The sequence below is a fragment of the Corapipo altera genome, unplaced genomic scaffold, assembly GCF_003945725.1.
Source record: "Corapipo altera isolate COAL_440 unplaced genomic scaffold, ASM394572v1 99, whole genome shotgun sequence".
In the NCBI taxonomy this organism is placed as follows: Eukaryota; Metazoa; Chordata; class Aves; order Passeriformes; family Pipridae; genus Corapipo; species Corapipo altera.
This window is the reverse complement of record NW_020884988.1, coordinates 193,198-215,791: the sequence shown is the minus strand read 5'-3', so window position 1 is coordinate 215,791 and position 22,594 is coordinate 193,198. Positions and strand designations below refer to the sequence as shown.

The window sequence follows — 22,594 nt, the reverse complement described above, 5'->3', positions numbered from 1 at the left end:
TCTATAACATGTTTCCTCAGCTGTAAAAACAGGGAATCACAAGGGGTATTATGTTTACCTGCCCAGTATTTGGATTAGCTCATCAAGTCCAGCTGTACAGCTCAGGTGTAGACCCAAACTTGTGCAAAGTCTCAGTGTTTTCAGATCCAACCTGATAAACCACATCAGAAAGCAGTGCTGCTTCTCTTACATCAAATAACCTGATTCATGCCCGTGGTCTTCTTACAACAGGAAGAGCTGAATCTTCTGATTGTAAAGTTTCCTATTTTGTGCCACAGGATGAGGGAATGGGAAGTGGTACAGCTTAAACATGGTTCTCTAGTTTGTGTACTTAGGTCAGAACACACACACAGAGTTTTGCCCTCTGGTGGGCAGGCTGAATGGGGAGCAGGGAGACCAGAAACACCAAACATTTATTTTGCAGCTGGAGAGTGATTGAAAAGAGGTAGTACCAAAACTGGCTGCAAGCAGAAGGATGGTGTGATTACCTCTAAACCAAACAGGCACTTCTTCTCTTTGGGACATGATTCCTTCACACTAAGTTGGCCTGACCATGAATGTAGAGTCGATTAATTCCTAAAACCCTGTAGCTGCCAGAGCTGACTGCCTCTATCTCCATCAGCACAGGAATAAACTGTAGGAGGAGGTGGGAGTACTGTGATGTGACATCACAGTTCATCAAATACTTCAAAAGAAAGGTACCTCAAATTCAGCAGAAATATGCTGGTTGTCACCACTTACATTGAGTGAGAGAAGGCAAAACTTGCAATCCAAATCTATCAGCTCTCCAGTATTTGACAGAGAGGGAAACCAGGAGAAATCATCTAAGCCTCAGACTTGGAAGAAATCACTTAAAGTTGCAAATTCCATGCCAAGGCACTGACAGGAGAACTTCCAAAAACATATTTGGCTTTTGTTTTCAAACCTCAAGAGTTGGATAGTAATTGAGGTTGAACTGGTTCTACACTGAGACCTTCAAGAGAGTTTCACTTTACTAAATCTGGTTTCATTTTTTCAGGCTTAATTGAGGCCAAGGTGACACTGATGTCACAGGGACAGTTTCCTACAACAGGAAGGAATGGAACCTCTACAATAATTCATTAGAGATGAATTATAAAATCAATTATAAAGTATTTGTACACTGGAAACTTAACAAAGCAAGCCAAGCCTAATAACAGCTGGTGCCTTTCTGCTAGTGATAGCCAGACATAAGAGAAACCAGTTAGGAATAAAATGTCAATTCCACATTTCTTTGGAGGCACACATCACTTTAATTACTTCCCTCTTCAGTGGTTTCGAATTAAACACAAAATGCAAAGAACCTTCTATCCTTTCACATATGTTAAAATAATTCATTATAAACCTTTTTTTTTTTCTGAAAAGCAGAAGTACATGACTGAAAAAAAAATCCCCCTACCTACTCCACATCACTCCTACTTAAATACTTTGCCTGAACACAGGCATATTTTACATTTGTTCTCTTCAGCCTTGTGTCCAGGAAAAGTTTGCTACCATCTTGCTTTCATTTATGCTGACAATTAAGAAATATCAGTTTGGAAGAACAAAACCACTATTCTTTTCATGAGGTACTGTGCCTGTAAAAAATCACAGTCTGTTGTAGGAACAAATCTTGGCAATTTTTAAGAAAAAACAGTGAAATTATCAACAAATATATTAAACTACAGCTACTTCCCTCTGATAGTACTTTTTCCTCAGGGCTGTAATACATTCTTTCTGCATGAAAAATAAAAAACACTTTTACGGGGAAATTTTCATGCCAGATTCAGTAAAGGAAACTCACAGAATTCACAAGTCTGCCCAGCTGTGAGTAATTGTAAAAACCTACCTAAGAAGAAGGAATTAAGACAAGACTCAGTCACAGCAGTCTACATCTATCATATTTATTAACATAAATTAGGAACCAGGAATGTCCTGAGAAAAACCTCAACAAATACAGTAAAGGGCACTTTTATAGACCAATAGGTTTGTGCTTTTGGGTGCAATTCTTCACCAGAAATGCCACCCCAGGCAAAGGGTCCACATACCTCAGCATCATGTCAGATGGAGTGACCAACACTATGTGCTCCAAAGGAAGATATAGGAACCTGTCCTCTTAAAACAACTGTGGAACAACTTTTCCCAAAAGAGATAACATCACTTCAAAAGTCAGCATAAGCAATTCTGCCTATAAATGCTTCTGAAAACTGAATCAGACAACAACAACTAATGACAGTGGATAGCCCTATATTGTGCCAATCACACGTGGTAAGAAAGGACTCTAAGTTCATGCTAAACATGGTCAGCGCTCCCAACGTCCACTTTTCTGGACAACAAACCTCCACTGCAGACATCTGAAGCTTAAAGGGTTTTCTTTATTCAACATCCATACCATATAAACTAATTAGAGAGCAAGGAGAAATTAAGAACCTCTCCAGACATCTAAGGCTTACTCATGTTTTGCATCTTAAGTGAAAGGAAATTTGTCAGATGTTTCTGAGAGGTTTGAAGTTGGGTAGCAGTCATCTGTTTACCTTCATAGAGATCACACAACCCAAGACTAAGAATTCTAGCCAAGTTCTGTACCTGCACCCCAGAAAATACCCTGAATGTAACAGAAAAAACATCCTATGATTTCAGTGGGTTTAAAATCTTGTACATTATTAAATACTTGGTGTGAGAGATTCATGGGCACATGGGTGAAATAGCAATAAACCAGCTGGTTTAGATATCAATTCGATATTAACTGCGCAGGCATATTTAAGAAGTGTCTGGCTGCATTGGTTACACAGCTTTAGATGGAGACTAATTTATTTCCATCATTGCAGATTGTCTATTTAATTTTGACCCTGCTGACATTTTGGACTCAAAGTAACTCAATCTTTCTCAGAAATTTCTGCTACAATTATTTATGTTCACAAAATAAATACACAGCTTTGAAATATATTTTTCAATATTTGTTCACATCTTCACATTTGTTGACCATTTACTTATGTAAAGAGAAAACAAATTAAATGAGAATACAGTGGAAGTCAATCCTTGTAAATGTGTACACCCATTCTTAGGCTTTGGGCAGCTTCATGGAAATGATTGCTAAACCACAACGTGCCCTTATGTAGCAAGTCCAGAAGACTTGAGGAATGACCACTTTGACAACAAGTTTGCAGTGGGTTTTTATGAGATATTGCAAATGTCAGGAGTTGCACATTATGCAGTTGGCCTGCTTTGTGCTAACTTGCAGGAGGAATTCTAAATGCTTAACTTACATACAGAATCCTATATAGTTTGGCAGCAGTACCAGTATTTACAGTCACTACAGTAGCTGAGGTCAGTGCTGCAGCACCTCCCCTTTATTGTCTTGCATTTGAAATTCAGGCAAGCAGAAGCAGAGCATTTCTCTGTGGAGCGTCTCCACCTGGCATATATCCCTCCAGGCAAAGCCAATAAAATTGTCACACACAACTAAACATCCATTTATTTGTATTCACCTGTTTCTCATCAAATCATCTCTACAAGACAGTAGTGACATAACATCACCACTGTTGTTTTATGTGTTGCTCCCTATAGGGAAAGTGCTCATCCATAACTATCACATCTAAGCATTAATTCCATGAAAAAATAAAGCAACCTCACTCTGTAAAGGAGGCAGCATTACAACAAATGGCAAACCATAACGTGAGCATTCGTTTGTTTAAATGTGTCAGCAGTCCTCAGGTTGTGGTGCATGGGCCTATTCCTGTGACTGACCTTCTGGCAACTTCGTGTCCTTCCATGCAGCTCTTCTGAAATCAGTAAACTTTGGAGAGCTCTGAATGCATGCAAGTGGGGCACCATAGCAGGGGAGGTCAGAATTGCTAAGTTAACGGGAGAATTAAGATGGTTAAAGATTTCAGTGAGTTGGGAAATATCATTTCACTCAGTACAAATAATAATTTATTACATACCAGCCAGGGCACCACTGGCAAATTATCTTTATGTAAGTGATTCTCAAAATGTAGTTTGCCGTCCATTACACACCTCCATTCTCCAACACAAGAGGGAGCTGAAATATCTTGAGAAACAGAAAAACCCAGACAATGGTGTTGGCAAAAGACAGTGTGGTATCCAGAGCTGGAGAGAGCAGGTATAGCTGATGTCTACAGCTGGGGAGAGCATGTCCAGCTGAAACCAAGCTGGCTCCTGCAGAGCCCCTGGACACCCCTGGAGCGTGCCCAGTGCTCCAGGGTGGGAGCAAGGAACACGGGGCACAGGCACTGCACGTCCAGTGGCTCAGCCCTCTCTCCTGTGCTGGGTGTATCCTTTGGCACTGCAGCCGTGCCTTACTCAGAGCTCTTTGCAAAGCACCCAGGGGCACCCAAGCAGCTCAGATGGCAGCTGCATGTATGGCAGAACCAGTCTGAGCCAGACCAACCCTGTTGCACTTCATGTGGAGCCACTCTGCTCTCTCTGCACCGCACCCCAACCCCAGAATTACAGGCAGGAGACACTGCTGTCCAACCTCGGCTCCACAGGCTTTGTACCACAAGCTCTGTCCCACACACTTGTATGGACACAAACTGCCATGGGCACAGCACAGCTCAATCTAGGCAGGGCTATACCTGAAGTAAAAGTACCCAGAGCCTGGCAAACTCTGCAAGAAGAGTTCTATCCGCACGTGCTTGGTGCAGACAGCATGACCTTTCACAGGCAAAACCAACTGCATTTCATTCTCTGAAGAAAACTGGCAGCATTGATGACTGAACTATAGTTGCCCAAATGAATAACATAGAAGATGCATGTAGGAGAGCCTTTTAATTGAGCACAATTATTATGCTTTAAATTGCCTTCTAAATTGAGTATGTAATGTAATCCCTATAGATTGCACACTGTATACATTGAGAGTCCTTTTAGCATCTTCAATCTATGATTTGCATTAAGTTTGAAACCTGGTCTAACTATCAGAATGGGGAATATAGCTTTGGAGGCCAGGACTACATCTATTTATACCTTATCCAATTTGCTGATTCTTAGTTTATGCAAGCCATTTGGGTTTGATCTCATAAATACAACTGCTAACTTCCTAAGGACTTAGAGATTCTTATAAGTACTCAATATGTTAACAAATACATTTGTTAGTTAACATACTAATTTGCTGACAAGTGATGGCATTTTTCAGAATTGGAACCGATCTGATACAACACATCTAAAAATTTAGATAAATGACACCCTTCTACTGATCACGTCAAATTTATGCCAGTAACTTTTGCCTTTACTAAACAAAACAAGCCTATAGAGCTGTGTAATCATATTTGGGCTGAAAACTAAAATTATAGTTAATTTGGGATTGGAAAAACTAGGCTACTCCAAGATCTTAAACTCGATCTACTAGTACAAACCCTTCTAAATTTCTAAAAGGCAATCATATAAATCTGTCTAGGGATGGATAATACAAAAAGATCCTTAGAAAGTACTGGTCTGACAAAAATGCCTCAGAGTATTCTACACCTAAAATTCTTACCTCCTGTCTTCTGATTATAGATTAAATGTTTTAGAGTGAACAAGATACAGAGAAATTTTCGGATCACAACCCTCCCTATTTCTTCCCAGCTTACGCTCAAACACTCACTATTTCCATAACAAGTATGTTCTGAATTGCTCAGAGAAAATACAAAGCAAACATTTATAATAATCCTTTTCTTACAGGTGGGAACACCAAAACAGAGAGAAAAATTCATTGGTTCCAATGTTACCTCTTATTAGAACTATGACTGGGTCCCTCATTTACTGAGTCCCACTGAGCAGCTGCCCCACTGCCTCCTCAATAATTTGGTTTTAGGGTTTATGTGTAAACACCAAACAGCTGGGCTTCCTGTTGGCTGTTCAGAATCTGACACCAAATTAAAGAGGACCCAAGTGCTGCACAAAGACTAAACAGGAATTGGTGGTTCTAACAAACAAATTGCTGTTGGCAGATTTCAGTGGAGGTGAACTATCTCCCTTTAGCTGAATGCAGTGTGGAAGTAAGGCAGGAACTGGAGTTATTGGGTAACTGGGAGAATCTTCCCAGCAGGGAGCACAGGGAAGCAGAGAACAGGATGAAGTTTCCCAAGAGAGAAAACAGAACCTCAGAGTGCAGCTTCAATCTGAGACCCCTTCACATTCCTGCTCCTCTTGCAGGCAGGTGGAAAGACTTGGTACCCACATGTACAGTCTCAAAGTCATTGCAAAGGTAATTTACACTCCTTTAAGTGGAATGCAGTCTTAGCATAAATCAAGCTCCTCTGCACAAATCCCTGCTCTCTAGTGCATGTTGTTTGATTCTTTGTGCAGCACTAAATAAATATTTCTAGAGCTCTGACTAGAATATCAGAAAGCTTAATTTATTAGTTTCTCTTGTATTTTGCTCAGCATAAAATAATAGATCCTTGTTCTACTTTCCATCAGCTCCATCTGTTAGTGTTTTTTCTCAGACTCTTCCCCCATAACATTCTCTTCTCATTTTTGCATGTATTTCTCATCTACTTTCATTATTTTCTCAATCACAACAAAATACTAATTCTAATTGTCTTACTACCCATGATTTTTCCATTCTCTTTGACTCAGAGGTCTGAATTATGAGTGTATTTTGTTAGCAGATTTGGACAAACATCTCCTTACTTATGAAGTAAGGATTGCTTTCAGAAATTTAAGACATTGCCAGTAGTTGGACATAATCTGAAGAAGCTGACAGAGAACAGAAGTGACAGAGAACAGAGGCTGATACTGGTACTGTACCTCCTCTGGGTCCCTGGCTTGGGGATTTAAGAGAACACTTGATGCAATTTTGTCTATGACTTGTACATATCTTCATAGCACTGGGAAATGGGACAATCCTGCAATGAGTGCAGACAACCTCAATTCAGGAGTGGATGTTGGCCACCTTGCATTATTCTGCTATAATATCAAAAGGCTGAAAACTCAGGTGTTTTGACCTCAGAGCTTCCCAAATGGGGAATCTTGCAGTACGTCTTACTTCATATTTTCCTCACTGTAGCCAGTGTAAGGGAGGTGACTGAGTATAATCTGAAAGACCCAGTCAGGGATTTATCACTCAACTTGCTTTAACATAGACAGGTTTAAAACAGCCTCAGCTGTTCCTGAAATAAGCACTCCTTGATGTGAAATAACTGTGGCATAATTGATCTAACTGGATTTTCTGTAGCATTGTTGATGTATGCTAACTTGGATGAAGATGAAAAATGCAAAGTTCCTTTCATATTTGCCCTCCTCAAAAAAAAAAAAAAAATCACTGTTTTTAAAAGAAGGTTACAGAGTTTTAATCTTTAAATAAAAAAATTCTTAGTCCATCTAATACTTTGGCCAATGCTTCTTTCCTTCGGATGTCAGCACACCCTAACCTAAATCACTAGGTCTGTTATACTTTATGGTGCTACTGAAATGGGTGTGTAGGTTCTAGTAGGTAAACATTCATTAACTACTTACCAGCAATCCTCAAAAAGGGCATCTTTTGGAAAGCTTTTATGACTTATCTTTAGAGGTCACAAAGAAAAAGAAAATTTAAACAACACACAAACAAAAAAACTCCCACCCCAGAATAAAAGGAAAAGGAAGCAAGACCTGCCAGAATTAGATCTCAGAAACAGCAGCTGTCTCTAAAGATTTCCTTGCTTAGCTGCCCAGTTACACAGCTGGTTTGACTGGTTACAATAGTATTTTTCGCTTCCTACTTTATCATCTCTTGCCCTGATTAAGGGGGAACTCTTGGAATGGAGATTCTCCTGAAAATCCCGGGAATCCCACATTTGAAATGGCAGTTCTGGCAAGTGTTCCAAGCAGTAAGACACATTGCTAGGTACTTCTTCGAAAGCAAGCCCACAGGGGAGCAGAAAAAAATACTTGGGCTCAGGTAAAATGGGCACAAAGAATGCAAGTCCAGAATCAGTTTTTCTGAGTAGACTCTACATATTGTACTCCAAAGAACTTTGTTTATAACACCCAGCTCTGGTGGCATTAGCAGTGTAACTGGACAGCACAGATTGCCAAAACCCTCCCAAGATCCTGGACAGATGTTTTGATCAGAAACCTGTGACTCTTTTCCTGGCTGTACTTATCACTGCCCAAGCTGGTGCCAGGACCCCAGCACCCCTGCCCAGGATTCACTTACACTGGGGATTCTCTATCAAGTTATACTTCATTAGCAGAAATACAAGTTGCTTTTATTCATACTCTAAGCAAAAGTGGAGTGAAACCTATCTATTTATTTACATTTAATTAAAGATATTACGGTTCTAGATATCAAAAAGTCTGCCTCTCTGTTTCACTGCTTCCACAGGTAACAGCTATATTGTTATTTAACTGTATTGATCTATACATAATAAGAGTTAAACTTGCCTCATACTTTCTAAATAAAAACATTCTTGAATATATGCCAGAAACACATGCTCACTACCCTTTTAATGCCTCACTTGTTATTAGCCTCACAAAGCAATAGAAAGAGATCAGCTGCTTAATTTAGGAGGATGCTTTCTAGCACCATCTTGTATCCAATTGGGAATTAATCACAGAAACAGTCAGAAATATAGCATTTCTTATTAAACAGGAGAAACTACAGAAGCCAAACCACTACTTAGCTGATCATAATGCTTCAGGGATCCAAAGGGAATTGTATGCAACTTTTTCATATTACTAGAAGGGTTGTTCTGATGGGCCTAATGCTCCCAAGTATGTTTCTACAATTTCAGTAGTACAGAAACATTTTTCAGTTTTCCTCACTAAAGTTTGCACAGGTTTGTCCTGTCTTAGAACTTATGCAACTATCTCACCCATCTCTGACTTGGCAAGACAAGTGCTTAAGTTAATTCTGAAGGACTAATATCTAGTAAGAGATTGTACAGGGACCAACAATGGGCCTGGAATTAGACTCCTCAGGCTTTAGACCCTGCAGTCATGCAGGGCAAATCACACAGTCCTGCAGTTTCTCTAAAATGCACTCATTTTCATTAAACATGTCAAGGTCCTCCAGTGAAAAGGACTTCTGTGATTTGATTTGTTTGTACTGTTACGGACCTAAGAGAAGACAACAGAGATCAACTTTCTATTTTGCCCAAGCAGTCCATAGCAAACAAAGGGTGACAGAGAAAGCGAGGAGACAAGGAAGGTCATGACCATTTTATCTGGATGGGCAATGAAACACTAACAAATTGAATCCCTGAGACACATCCTGTAGGTTCATATCAGAGCCAGGAGTTTACTCTGCAATTCATCTCTGGAGCAGGGCTCCAGCCACAATGCCATTCCTCCTGGCAAATACAGCTGTCTGTGAAGCAAAATATTCCTACATTTCTTAGATCTCTAAAAGCAGCAAGAGACACTTTATAGCACAGAGCTAAGTTAAAGGAAGAACTGTAACATCTCTTCCATATCCCAGTGCCTGTTGCACACTGTGTTTGACAACTTAACTAGATATCACCAGTCCCCAGGACAAAGGCTCTTTTCAACACTCCATTTCTCTGTGTAGATCTCAAAAGAGTTAGCCTGCCCTGGTAAGAAACAGAATTTCCTCTGCTATGACTCCACTGTCTCAGTGAATAACACAGACCACTACATCCAATTTAAATTGACCAACTGTTGCTTTTCCTATCCAACCACTTTTTTTGCACCCTCAAGATAACCTCTTCAAAAAGAAATTGAAAATAAGGTTGGAACTGCCAAAGTTGCAGGAAACCAGCTGTTTGCTTATCTAGAATCACAAAACAATTTAGGTTGAAAGACATCTCTGAAGGTCATCTGATATAACTCCCTACCTAAAAACAAGGCTAACTTAAAAAGTAAATCAGTCTGCTGAAGGCCTTCATTGGCCAAGTTCTAAAATCTCCAAGGACAGAGATTCTGCACCCTCTCTGGACATTGTTCAGTGTTCAAGTAAGAACAAACCAATGATACTTCCAAGTGCCCCATACACTTCCAGTGAAGGAGAGCATGGTATCATTATGGCACTGTGGGGCTAAACAGACAGTGATGGGCCCATGAGACCATAAAGGCATTGTGGGGGGAAGCCAGTACATGGCTTCACAAAACATCTTTCACTGCTAGTGACGCCAACAGGGCAAGTCCTGCTGCAGTGCAGCATCCATTCCTGCTGCCCACAGCATGAGATATGTAAAATCCTTTTTCCTGCAGTGACTTGGCTTTGTTTCTGTGTATCTGGTGTGTAGGCGAGGAGTTCTGCACCTGCACGAAAGCCGTGGGATCCATGACCTTGGCTTGCCTCGCTGGCAGCTTTCCCTCTGCCTCTTGGTGGTGGTAATCATTCTTTTCTTTAGTCTGTGGAAAGGCGTGAAGACTTCGGGAAAGGTAGAGCTAATATTGTCCTTCTATCTCAACTACATTCTTTGTCTCCTTTAAAAAGTCTCCTAATTTTAGAAAGCGAGAAAGTAAATCACTGATTCTGAGGGATCCTTGGGGACCAAACCATGTGAGAGACCTTCACATATGTACAATGAAAATACACGATCCCAATTCAGCCTTTATTGTATTTGCAAGCCTTGCTTGTGTGATGTTACAACTGGAAACTTTATTAGCATATTATTTTCAATTCAACAAAAATCTCTGAATTGCAAAAAAGTGGTCACATCCAGAAAATATTTTTAAATACTGAAAATTGTCTTAAATGTGCATCCTATTCTTAGCCAAATGTACTAATGCTTCAATGGCATTGAATACTTAGGTTTTATTTTATACAATACCACATCAAGAGAAAGACCTGATCAAAGTCATTTGAAGTTACTCTGACATCCCTCAAAAACCACCTCAAGAAAAATTCTAGGGTTGGATACATCTGAGAGCTATTTGTACATTTTCATGCCAGTATCATCTAATATGATGACTGCACTATTTTAGTAAATGATACAGAGCTGAGCAGCTCATTGGCAGTCTAACACATGTTGGTAATGTCTTCTGTTTGTCAAAACTGCCTCCTACTGGTATCTGTAAACTTATATCTGAAAAGACTCATAATACATAACAGCATTTTCCCCCTTTACATTTCCTGTAAAGAGCTTCTCCATCAAACTGAATGGCCAAACCAAGAAAATGCCAGCTGTGCTTATCACACATTCTTAAATCTTCTGTAAGAGCTCATCAGTCTTTGGGATTTCTGTTGTCTGCAGGTTGTTTGGATAACAGCCACTTTGCCTTATGTTGTATTATTTGTCTTACTAATACACGGAATAACCCTCCCTGGTGCATACAATGGAATAAATGCATACCTGCACATAGATTTCAGAAGATTAAAAGAAGCCACAGTAAGTGTACTTTTCTGCTCTCATTCCCTTATTATTAAACCTGCTGCCTTGTTATTAAAACTGAAAATATTACAGCTAACTTCTGAACTTGTATAGCCACACTTCTGCTTCTGCATAAGCACTAGTCCACTGTCTCTGACAGTCTAACTTTACCACTCTCCATAACAGCACTATTTCACACCAAACCCAAACAGTTCAGGTCACAAAACACTTGTCTGAAGGCAGTTACAGGTCTGGCAAACCCTTTAAAGAGTCCATGTTTTGACTGTGCACCCAGCGAATTACAGTATTCTTTATACAAGAAAATGAAGTCATGCAAAAATTTAGTTCTCAAAAGGCTAAGAATTCCCTCAAGAAGAAAATCTTGCTATTTTAATCACTAGCTTAATATTAACCTGATAAACAAAAATTCTGGCCCATGCAAATCTTGCTAAACATATAAAGTCATGACTAACTCACCTGTTCAAACCATGGTCCTTCATACAAAGGAGATCTGCAATAGCATGGTGTTCTTATCTTGCTATTGAAAGTAATCTACATTTCACTCTGTCACTTAACAACATTAAATATATATCCATACCAATTTACTTTGTGGAGTGACTTGGAACTAAGACTTATTTCGTACATTTTAAAGCAAGATCTACAAGTATCGTCACTAACTCATGAATTTACTGGCATTTCAGACCTACAAAAAATGAAGATCTGATGATTACAGAGATATTTTACCCGTACTATTCTAAAAAGATCATAAATCTTTTATAAGACAGTGATATCTCGATGGATGGGTCACAAGACCACTCAAATGGTATAAAACTGAAAAGCAATGACATCATTCTCCTAAAAGTAAATGCATCTTCTTGAAAATCTGCAGAAGGGTCTGCAGTCTGTCCATAGTTGCACTGTACCTTTCCTGTAAATCCTATCTTGATTTTTCCAGAATAATTAAAAAAGACCTTGAGGGTTAAGAATACAGAGCTATTTTATATACTTTTAGCAGAACAATACTTCCCTGGCTTTTTAATACTAAATTTGAAAACTTGCATTTCTTCAATAACAGAAGTTTTCACCAGAACCCAGACCACATCTCACTCTGTTTTGGAATAGTAAAACCAAACTTCAAATATGGTACTTTCATCACAAGGCAGTAGCCACCCCAGTAGTCCATACATTTAAATACAAAGATGCAAGGATGAACAAAGAAGGTGATTAAACTTTTCTTATGTATTTTAAGTACTGTTTGGAGAAAAGCATCATAAATTCAAGTAGATGTCTATGGGGCTGTACCTGCTTGCACCAGCTCAGGATCTAGGCCCCCATGACCATAGCTACCCTCTGCTTCTGGAAGGATATTCTGTGCACTGCTCTTTCATAGCTTATTATTTCTGCAGCTGCTATTTAAGTGACCCTAAAGTTACTTGTTGCAAAGACGAAATTTTTCAGACAACAACAACAACAAAAAGTTGCTCTAGAATAATAAAAGACTAAAGAGCAGTTATACAGACAAGTTTCACTAATTGCTTTGCCATGTCAGCCTTTCCCCTCTTGGAGACTGGGATACCTGCTGCTGCAATAGTCCTGTTTGTTTAATCTTAGTTCTCAGGCTCCAAAGAATAGAATCCCACTTCAGCTCTATGTCAGTGCATCCCTGGATATGATTTATGATTTTTTTTTTCTTCCAAATGAAAACAAAGAAACATTGTAAGTCACAAAGAGTAATGACACGGAGGCCTCTGCCAATGCTCTTCTAGAAGACCTCAGAGCACCCAGATCAATGTCCAGATATGCCTCATTTTAGGGAGCCACATCCTGCACAGCACTGACCAAGCCCCAAGACACCTCAGTTCTCAGGGATATTGAGTCCACAATCCTGTCTCTATAAAAAGGAGAAAAAGATATTCAGCTGAGGATCTTTTAACTAGACCAATGACCAATTCCTTGCTGAAAGCCTAAGAGCTACAAAGTCACAATGCTCATCTCCACTGCACAAATGGATATGTTAAACATCTGTGTAAAACAGAACCTGTGTTCTGCTAAAGGGATCAGTGTTAATTAGGGACTTAAATCAGACGTGGAGGCGACACTCACTCTTTCATTCACTTTAGCAAATATCCTGAAGATTATATAACACCTGGTGCTGCACACAATGTTTCCTCTCCTCACAGTACAATAACTTGTTAAATCCACATACACAAGAAAGAATAGGCACAAAAGTTAAATGCCAAACAGTGAAGAAAGCTGGAAAGACTGATGGCTGCCTCCTGTAAAATGCTTCTATTTTTTTCATTTTTCATGCATATAAAACCAATATCCTACCATAAAATATATTAGACTATTCATCAGTCAGTCAGCTGAAGTGAAAGAGAACATGAGCATCAACAGCAGAACCAGTCCCACTGTCTGCTTCACATCCTGCTTCGGTAGAACAAAAGGAATGTCTTGCATTTAATCTTAGTTGTAAAGGAATTTCTGGTTTCTGCTCTTTGTAACCTTCACCTTGATCTTCTCAATTTGTTTCCTAATCAGCTACTAAGAGCCAAGACTCTTACTTAATAGACACGGTGCATAAGTTCTTTGGGAGGCAGCAAGTGCTAATGTCTTACTTCAATGAATAGGACTTAAGCACCTGCTTAAGGGTGCTTGAATAATAAGAAAGGGGAAGCACAGTGAATGCAATTGCACTGGCAAGACACAGAAGAGCTAGAGAACCACAGAAACAAGTGCTTTATGGTGGCACCATGCAGACCTAGTTATGGTTTAAACAAAACTGATGCTACACATGTTCAGGAATTTTGTTAACAGGGGTTATCTGAAGTTTTTAAAAAAACAAGAAAAAAATATAAAAGGTTTTGCACCCCTCCTTCTGCATTCTTATCCACAGAAACGCTTTTAAGAGACCACAACCCTATTAGATATCAACCTTCATGTGAAAATAGAATATTAAGATGTAACTGGTATATAAAAAGAATGAGCAAGGAATTGGTGTTACAGGATTGTCTTGCTATTATTGAAAGAAATCCATGATACCTAGAAATCCTGTATGAACTGCAATTTCTTCTGGAACTCCTCCAGTTAAGTGAGAAAGCTGACAGATAACCTGCCTGGTTCTGTTCACAGCACATCAACTGTGCTTCAGTGTCTGATTCAAGAAAGCATCATATGAAGTTTACTAACAGTCACACAAAGAAAGCTCCATTATGGGAAAGAAGATGTCCTGTAACTCTTGACCCATTAACTATTTTTAGTTTTCTGATTGTACATTCCAAACTAACTTGGAACAAGGACTATTAGAAGTATATTTCTGTCACTCAGGAGAAAAATCCTGTAATCATTTCAGTAGTTGGTGAAATCTCAGAGGTACAACTGCCCACCCCACAGGTAACAGGGTGCACAGAGCAAGAATGTGCCAGAAGTTACCCCATTCCAGACCATGACCATGCTCCATGTGACACCTCACTGGGGCTGGAGGCTCTTACACTCCCACAAGCATGAATGCCAATTGTTTTCGAAAAGCCAGTTTCTTTGTACTCTCTTGCTTTTCTCCTGATGTATCCCTGTGGACTGAACTGACACTGACCATGTTGGTGTCATTATGCAGGTGTGGATTGATGCAGCTACTCAGATATTTTACTCCTTAGGAGCTGGGTTTGGTGTTTTAATTGCATTTGCCAGTTACAATAAGTTTGACAACAACTGTTACAGGTAAGAGCCTATTCTTTCATTACTATTGCAAAATTATACTGTTTTATTCTGACTGCAGCTGGAATAAGTACTGAGCTATCTTTATCTTCAGTCGTTTGTTAATGACAGTGAGTTTTGCATAGACATAGCAACCAACCCAAATCTTGTAACACTGTCTTCCTTACTGAAATTTTAGTAACAGGGACCTGCCAAGATATCTGCTGCACTGCAAAAACAGAATGGGATTAGGTCTGGACTTTAGACAGCTGTGTAAACTGTGCTGGTGTTTGCCTTTCAAAAGTACCATTAAGCGCAACAGTGAGCACAGGGTGAAATCTCATTGGTCCAGGAACTAATAGCAGAAAGATTCCAGTTTCCAGAAGTGTTTTTGTGCTTCGGGATTATATTTCTGATATTTCATGTTGAGTTCCAATTTAGGAATGCACTTTAAATCAAGACAGTTGCTAAGTGCCTTGCTGAATCACCGCCATGGAAATTCAAACAGAACTGCTCTGCACCTTCTGAGAAATTCCAACATTTAGACATTTTGCTAACATTCCATTTTGGAATGAAAACAAGCATCACTTAAAATTTTCCCGTGAAATATAAATTCAAGAAGTACACATATTATAAATACATTGTGAACTGAAGGATGGAAAGGAAAAAGAAAAGTTAAAGACAATCCCTATCTAGTCCTTAAAGTGGTTTTGATTTTTTTTTCCTCACTGGGCTGTTCCTCTTTCCACAATTAGGGATGCTTTGCTGACTAGTACCATTAACTGTGTCACAAGCTTCATCTCGGGATTCGCAATTTTCTCCATACTGGGATACATGGCTCATGAGCACAAAGTTAAAATTGAGGATGTAGCTACTGAAGGTAGGAAGTTAATACTAATTTTACCCCTTTTTTTGCAAATGTGTATATATTAATATTAGTTCAAATTAACTTGCTTGGAACTAGAACTCTGCCTTTAAATGCCTTGTTGAAATGTGAACTCTAAATGATTTGATTCATCTCCCCTCTACTGAACTGAGGTTCCCCAACATCTTGCCCCCTCCACGAGTGTTGCCTGTGCAACAAACAGGCCTTTGACTGTTTTTGATGGTTCTGGTGAGCTCAGCTCTCTTGTCCTTTCACTGGTAACTCATCACACCCAACAGTTCTCCTGCCAAACAGTGGAGTCCACACCACGTGGTTCCTTCTCCCCCGCATTGCTGAAAAATAGCCTTGCCAATCCCATACAAGGTTATTCAAAGTGGAAAGAATGGCATATATTTTTTTTTATTATTACCAAACTGTCATGAGTAAATAATTAAAGTATTTTGGATATATTTTTGGTAAAATGCAAATTTTGTTTTAACAGTTACTCAGAGTATAATGGGAAGTGAAGTAAAAGTCAACTTACTCGTAATTTACCTTATTAAAATGAGCACTTTTGTGACAATAAGAAACATCATTTAATAATACTTTTTTTTTTTCTGTTTTCTATTCCAGGAGCTGGTTTAGTTTTCATCCTCTACCCAGAGGCAATTTCAACTCTTTCAGGATCTACGTTTTGGGCTGTGGTGTTCTTCATCATGCTCCTTACTCTTGGCATCGACAGTTCTGTGAGTAATTTTTCCTTCTAGCCTTAACATTTTCCTTTAACTGTTATATTCCTTAAGTGGAGAGGTATCAACCTTAAGCAGGGCATTACATTTCAAATAAACATTCTGTACATTCCCTGAATCTGTTTTCACAGTCACAGCCAACATAGCAATAGTATTACTACCAGTATTATATTTAAAGACTCACAATCATTAAGAGATTTAGGAAAATATCAAATCTTTTACAAGCCAGAAAATATTTACTCACTGCTACTTTTTTTACAGTGGGGCTGTTCATCAACAATTATTACTGTTTAAAGGTATAACCCAACAACACTACTATGAACTATTACTGCTGTGAACCTGCAATAAGGTTTTGGAACCCTGCTTGCAAAACACAGTAAGACATTGAGTAAAGTAGTTTCTAGAAGGGATTTTTATATGTGCTAAAGTCCATCCATCTGCTCAAGACACACAATGTCTGAAGGGAGTCCCATTTTTTTCTACAAGCAATGATACGGAATTTCCTGTAAATTTAGTCACAGTTTAAAAATCACACCAGAATATTTCATAGTGGTTTCATTTTACTACAGTCTTGCTGTAAAATGTCCAGTCAAACAAGTGTATTTGCTCTTTCTATAATGTGGTAAATTTTACTACACCATGATATTCAGGATCATAAAGACTTCATCCCACAAAACATTCCAAGTCCCTCAACAACTTTTGTGCTGCTTTGTTCTTGCTAAAGAGGCATCAAGATATCCTGATATATTTAGCTTAAAGGTTGAATAATTTCTGGGAATACTGAATAGGGTCTTTAAGGAATAATGAACCATGAATAAACATTCATCCTCTTTAGCAGGGTAGGGGTTTCTTACTATTCCAAAGCATAGAAGTCTCTTTTGTAGTTCTGAATGTACAGAGTTGATCTAGGAATTTCTTGCTAGAAATGGCAAAACAGAGTGTTTCCATTGCTTGCAACATCAGGAAAATTAATTCATTTTCAAGGACAAGAAAACGAAAGAATCAGTTGACAAGGAGAAGATCAAAACTAAGAAAAATGAGGTTGGAACAGGAAGTTTTGATATTCATTACCAAATAGCTGAATGAGATCTTGTGGAGTGAGGGCTGAGCTCTAAAGGTCAGATTCAAGTCTAAATGTTTCTGAAATGTTTGGATTTTTGGATTTCAGCTCAGGTTCAATGAAGTTTGAACTTTATAACTAAGATCTGAATCCTTATACAAAAGTTAGATGGAAGATCATATCTGGGTTCGTAGCTTGGCCATTTTTCCACTATAAGCAAAGATGGAGAATGGAAATGAAGAGTTTAGCACGGTGAAAGAGCAAAAATGACCAGTAGGAAAAGGACAGAATTAAGGAGAAAATAAACGCTCAAAAGTGTTTAGATCCAAAACTGTTAACATTGCAACAGCAGTAAATTTAAGACAATGTAAAAAAACATTTGAATGGCAAAGACACAGCTTGAAATTGCAGAACACACTTTTCCTACAAGTGGAGAAAGGTCTTTCTTGTGGAGCTAATTAAATACTGTGAACTAATGAACTGTGGCCAAGTTTATCTCTTTCTTTCTGAAAGAGGAAGGATTTGTCATCATTTCCCAAGGAAAACTCAGGTCATGCAGTACTATTTATGGTGATCTTCTCAACTCTCCCCCCGCATCTGACTGATCAAGTCCCTGAAGGGAAAATTAAAATTTTTAAAGCTAAAAATCAAATAACCCCAAAGCTAGAGAAGAATAATTATACATGACTACTTGTATTCATGCACATAAGCCTCCACTGGCACAGAAATACAAAAAATTGAATGATCTGTACAAAAATGGAACTGTCACAATGTAAAAGAAAGAAATCTGACCATGCGAATTTAAGCAAGCAACAGTGAAAAGGGCAGAAAGCAGAACAAATATTTGCAAACATTTTTTGAAGTAGGCATCTAGCTTGTTATAGGGAATTAACAAGGAGAGTAAATCATGATACATTAAGAAATGGTCCTTTGCCAAAATAGTCCAAGCTGTCTCTTTCCATTTTCAACTTCTCCAAGACCAGTTAAGTGCCAACACAGCAGCAACTTCTGAAGAGATCAAATATTAACCCATCTTAACTCCAGGGCACCCACTGATGCCCCCTGAGACACCAGGAAATACAAACTTACACAGTGTTTTGGGACATTTTACTTGTAAACGTTAGTTACCTTTAAAGAAAAATTGGGTCCACTGCCCCCAGCTCCATGGCTCTAGGTCGGAATTATTCCAATTCTAAACAGACAATTCTCTGCTGCTGATTTCAACCAGAGCTGCTGGTTTCATCAGGAAAAGGACAGGCTATGTCAGCACCTACTAACCAGCCATTGTATTGCACCAAGCACTCCAGGTCTTGCCATGGTCTTCCAGTATCACAAAAGTAATGGAATCCAGCCTCTCCAAATTATTAAATGAATTTATTTATTATGACAAAAGACTGAAATTAATTTTCATAGCTTCTTGGTGAGTGGGGGCAGAATGTTTTCATTAATGGAAAGAAATTAAAATTCATAACCACATACATAACCCAGCAATTTCAGTGAAAATTTGGAAAGTACCTTTCTTATATTGCAAAACAAGTGCTAATGTTCACCATTGACTTCTAGAAAACAAAGTGAAATTCTTTCATGTTGTCAACAGAAAGACATTACATCAAGTTTCCTGTGTAGTAATTCCACCAAGTGTGTAAAGATTTTCATCAAACTGGAATTGGTTAAGTGGCTAAAGTGAATCTTTCTTCAGCACATTTCCTCTAGATGTTTCTCGTGCCTGTCTTTATAAGAAATATCTTAAGGAGTTTAGTTACTGAATCTACCAGCTCTTTCTCCAATGTATATTGAAATGTGTATTATTTTTCCCAAAGTACTTATTGTCCTGAGTCAGCAGAGTCTGCACAGGATATGGCTGTGGAGGCAACAACCATCACACTTGAGTCCCCTGACACTCTCCTGAGTGAAGAGGAGAGTTAGAAAATTAGGCCTCATAACACCAGTGATTTGCAGCTGAACTGTCAGAAAGCATAGAGCGGTTGGGTATTAACGATACAAGCTGCTTTACATTCTTTGTCTGTGTTTACAACAGTCAGTAGGGTTTAACCAGAGCTCTTGCCTTCCCTCCCTCAGATGGGGGGAATGGAAGCTGTCATCACTGGCTTGGCAGATGATTTCCACATTCTGAAGCAGCACAGGAAGCTCTTCACCTTTGGTGTTTCTTTTGGCACTTTCCTACTTGCTCTTTTTTGCATCACCAATGTAAGTACAACAAAAGTTTCCATCAACATCCTACCTTAAAAATGCAATTAACCCTATGAGATAGAATTATGGATAGGTTCAGGTGACTATTTTTGTTATAAATGTTAGTTCTTTAACTTATGGTCAGAACAGCACTTTTAATCTCGTATATATATATATATATATATATATATATATATATATGAAGCTTCTCTGGTTTTTGGCACAAGGTCACTAGCTATCAACCAAACCAAGTCCTTATTCCAAAGAGCTGACTGTGCTACGATTGGTTTTGTTTGATTCTGGGTGTTTTGTTTTGTGTTTGTTTGGGGGTTTTTTGTTTGGTTTGGTGTTGCTTTGAACTAAGAATTTCAAGTGACCAGACCCTTCATCATCTGGCTGCTGTTGTCTTGAAGCAAGTAAGAAGCACTCACTTCGTGTTAAAGGAGTGTAGAATAATGATCTCCTCTCACCCACATGTTTCTTAATGTTCCTTCATGTACCTAGATCTTATCTCCTACTCTTAACACCATAAAAAAAGCACACAGATAACTTATCCTGAACATCTAGTAACTGCATTTATCACTACCATCACCCTGAATGATTTGCCTCATCTGGCTTTTGACAACTAATTAAGGAATGAGAATCACAGTGTTCTAGGTTGGGGAGAACTTTCCTTTATTTGAGCAAAAAAAAGGCAAAAGAGACCTGTAAGCAAAGATGCCAAAAGTGTTAGAAAACAACTAAAACTTGAGGTACCCTCTGTGAAAGCAGATGTGCTGAACCTCTCTCCATCCCTAGAAATGGTTTCCAAATCTATTACTAAGACTACTCAAATGGCATAAGTTCATAAATAACAAAGTTCTTCTCACACTAAAAGAATACTCCAATATTTTTACTCTAGTTTCCTCAGACTGAAAAACATTTAAGACACTAAAAGTAGATATGCAAAATACCTATCCTTTTAATACCAAGCTACCTCTATTAATACCTAAAAACTGATCATGCTCCTTCTTTATCTAAGTTTCAATTGAATTAAAATTTCCTGAAGTACGAGATGAGAAGAAATTCAGTGTTAAGAGCCTGACCAGGTCCCAGTGGGTGCAATTCCTCTGCCTTCAAGTGAACTAAAGTAGTTCAAGGTAACAACCTAGCTCCAGCTTTTAAGCTGTTAAGATTTAAGTTCACCCCTCTAGCTGGAATTCACAAAACTGTCCAGACTTGTCCAAATGTATTAGTACACGTAACTGAGGAACAACATTTCTAATGTGTACAAAATAACAAGAATAACCCGTATGAGACCATCACACGAAATTCATGTTTCATTTTGCCCTCTGAAACGTTAAGGCTGTATATTCAAAAGCAGCTGTTTCTGAAACAAATATGCTTCTTACAAAATCATATTTGTCATTCACTTTACCAAGTTTGATAGCAAAGACATTCGTTTGGAGCAGGTGTAGAGCAAAAACAAGAGGTCAAACTCAAATGTCATTCAACAAGCAACATTTTCTTTCTAACGCAACAACCAAAGTTCATTCAGTTTCCGGACAAGTCCCCACAGAATTAAAAACCTAGACAAGGCCTAAATACTGGGCTCTCTATTTTTGTAAATATGCACAGCTGTTTCAGAAAAACATCTTTTTATAAGAAAAAAAAAAAGGAAAGTGATTACAAAGATTAAAATCACCTACAGATCTAAATAGTGCAAGTGTTAATTATACCATTAGGGTAAAAACACGTAAAATGATTCCTTTGTTCCTCCCCTTCTAAACAGACATAGTCAGATTAAGTTTGGTTATAAAAGAAGATTTTAACAAAAATTTACTGCAACTACAAACACTTCAGTTGTTTCCAAGTGACAAAGAACGTCCTGAAGCACTTTACCCAGGTTCATTTCGAAACAAGTAAACATAGCATGGTCTTCCATTCCTTGTTAGCCCAAACTCAGTAAAATGAGCAAAATACATCAAATGACACAAATACACAGCACATTGTAAAACAAGGCAAAAAGTGGTCTAAGACTGCAGATTCGCTGGACTACAGAACAAATGGCCAGGAACAAACTGACTGATAATGGCTTGTGGAAACTTGTGGAGGTCCATTCCTGCCATAAATTTAGGAAGTTCTACATTAACTGCTCTAGATGAGCCCTGCCCAACAAGCTACTGAATATTTCCCCAAACAGCCAGTGCCTTCAGCTCCCACTGAACAGCGGTACCAAGAGAACTCATGAATCAGGCTAAGCTGAGGCTTCTGTTTCCCAGTTAAGTGAGGACATGGATGAAAAGAAGCCTCTTTAGGAGAGTTGCAAGTCTGATTCCACTATTTTGCATGCAAATATGAACTCGTGTCTGCAGCAAGAGATCCATATTAAAATACTTGGGTTAAGATAATGTTTCGAGTAAAGCAGATTTCTGTTAAGTTGATACTAAACTACCAGGATTATTCTATCTGTAACTTGATTTTGTTGCATCTCTGAACTCCCCAATGCCAGGGTGGAATTTATGTTCTCACACTTCTGGACACATTTGCAGCTGGGACTTCAATATTGTTCGCTGTTCTTATGGAGGCAATCGGAGTTTCCTGGTTTTATGGTAAGCACTTCATTTTGCATGTGCTAAATAAACCTTTTCTAAAATCCCAAGTGCTCATGACAGACTTACACATTGTTTTAAGGGAAAACAGCATAGCCTTGTACACTTGAAACCAAGACAAGTCAGGTTTCATGGAGTGATTGTCACCTGATTCATGAATAGTGAGAAGAATGCAGACAATGAGT

At 38.6% G+C, this 22,594-nt stretch overlaps 1 protein-coding gene across 1 annotated transcript in view; it reads left to right on the top strand.

The window, feature by feature from the left end:
* SLC6A2 (solute carrier family 6 member 2) overlaps window positions 1-22,594 on the top strand; it is a 63,019-nt gene that overhangs the window by 26,980 nt on the left and 13,445 nt on the right. Inside the window, exons 4-10 of the mRNA XM_027666253.1 lie at window positions 10,191-10,329; window positions 11,145-11,279; window positions 14,875-14,978; window positions 15,710-15,834; window positions 16,453-16,565; window positions 19,708-19,836; window positions 22,310-22,409. Coding sequence (XP_027522054.1) covers window positions 10,191-10,329; window positions 11,145-11,279; window positions 14,875-14,978; window positions 15,710-15,834; window positions 16,453-16,565; window positions 19,708-19,836; window positions 22,310-22,409 — 845 coding nt within the window. The remainder of the gene's footprint in view (window positions 1-10,190; window positions 10,330-11,144; window positions 11,280-14,874; window positions 14,979-15,709; window positions 15,835-16,452; window positions 16,566-19,707; window positions 19,837-22,309; window positions 22,410-22,594) is intronic.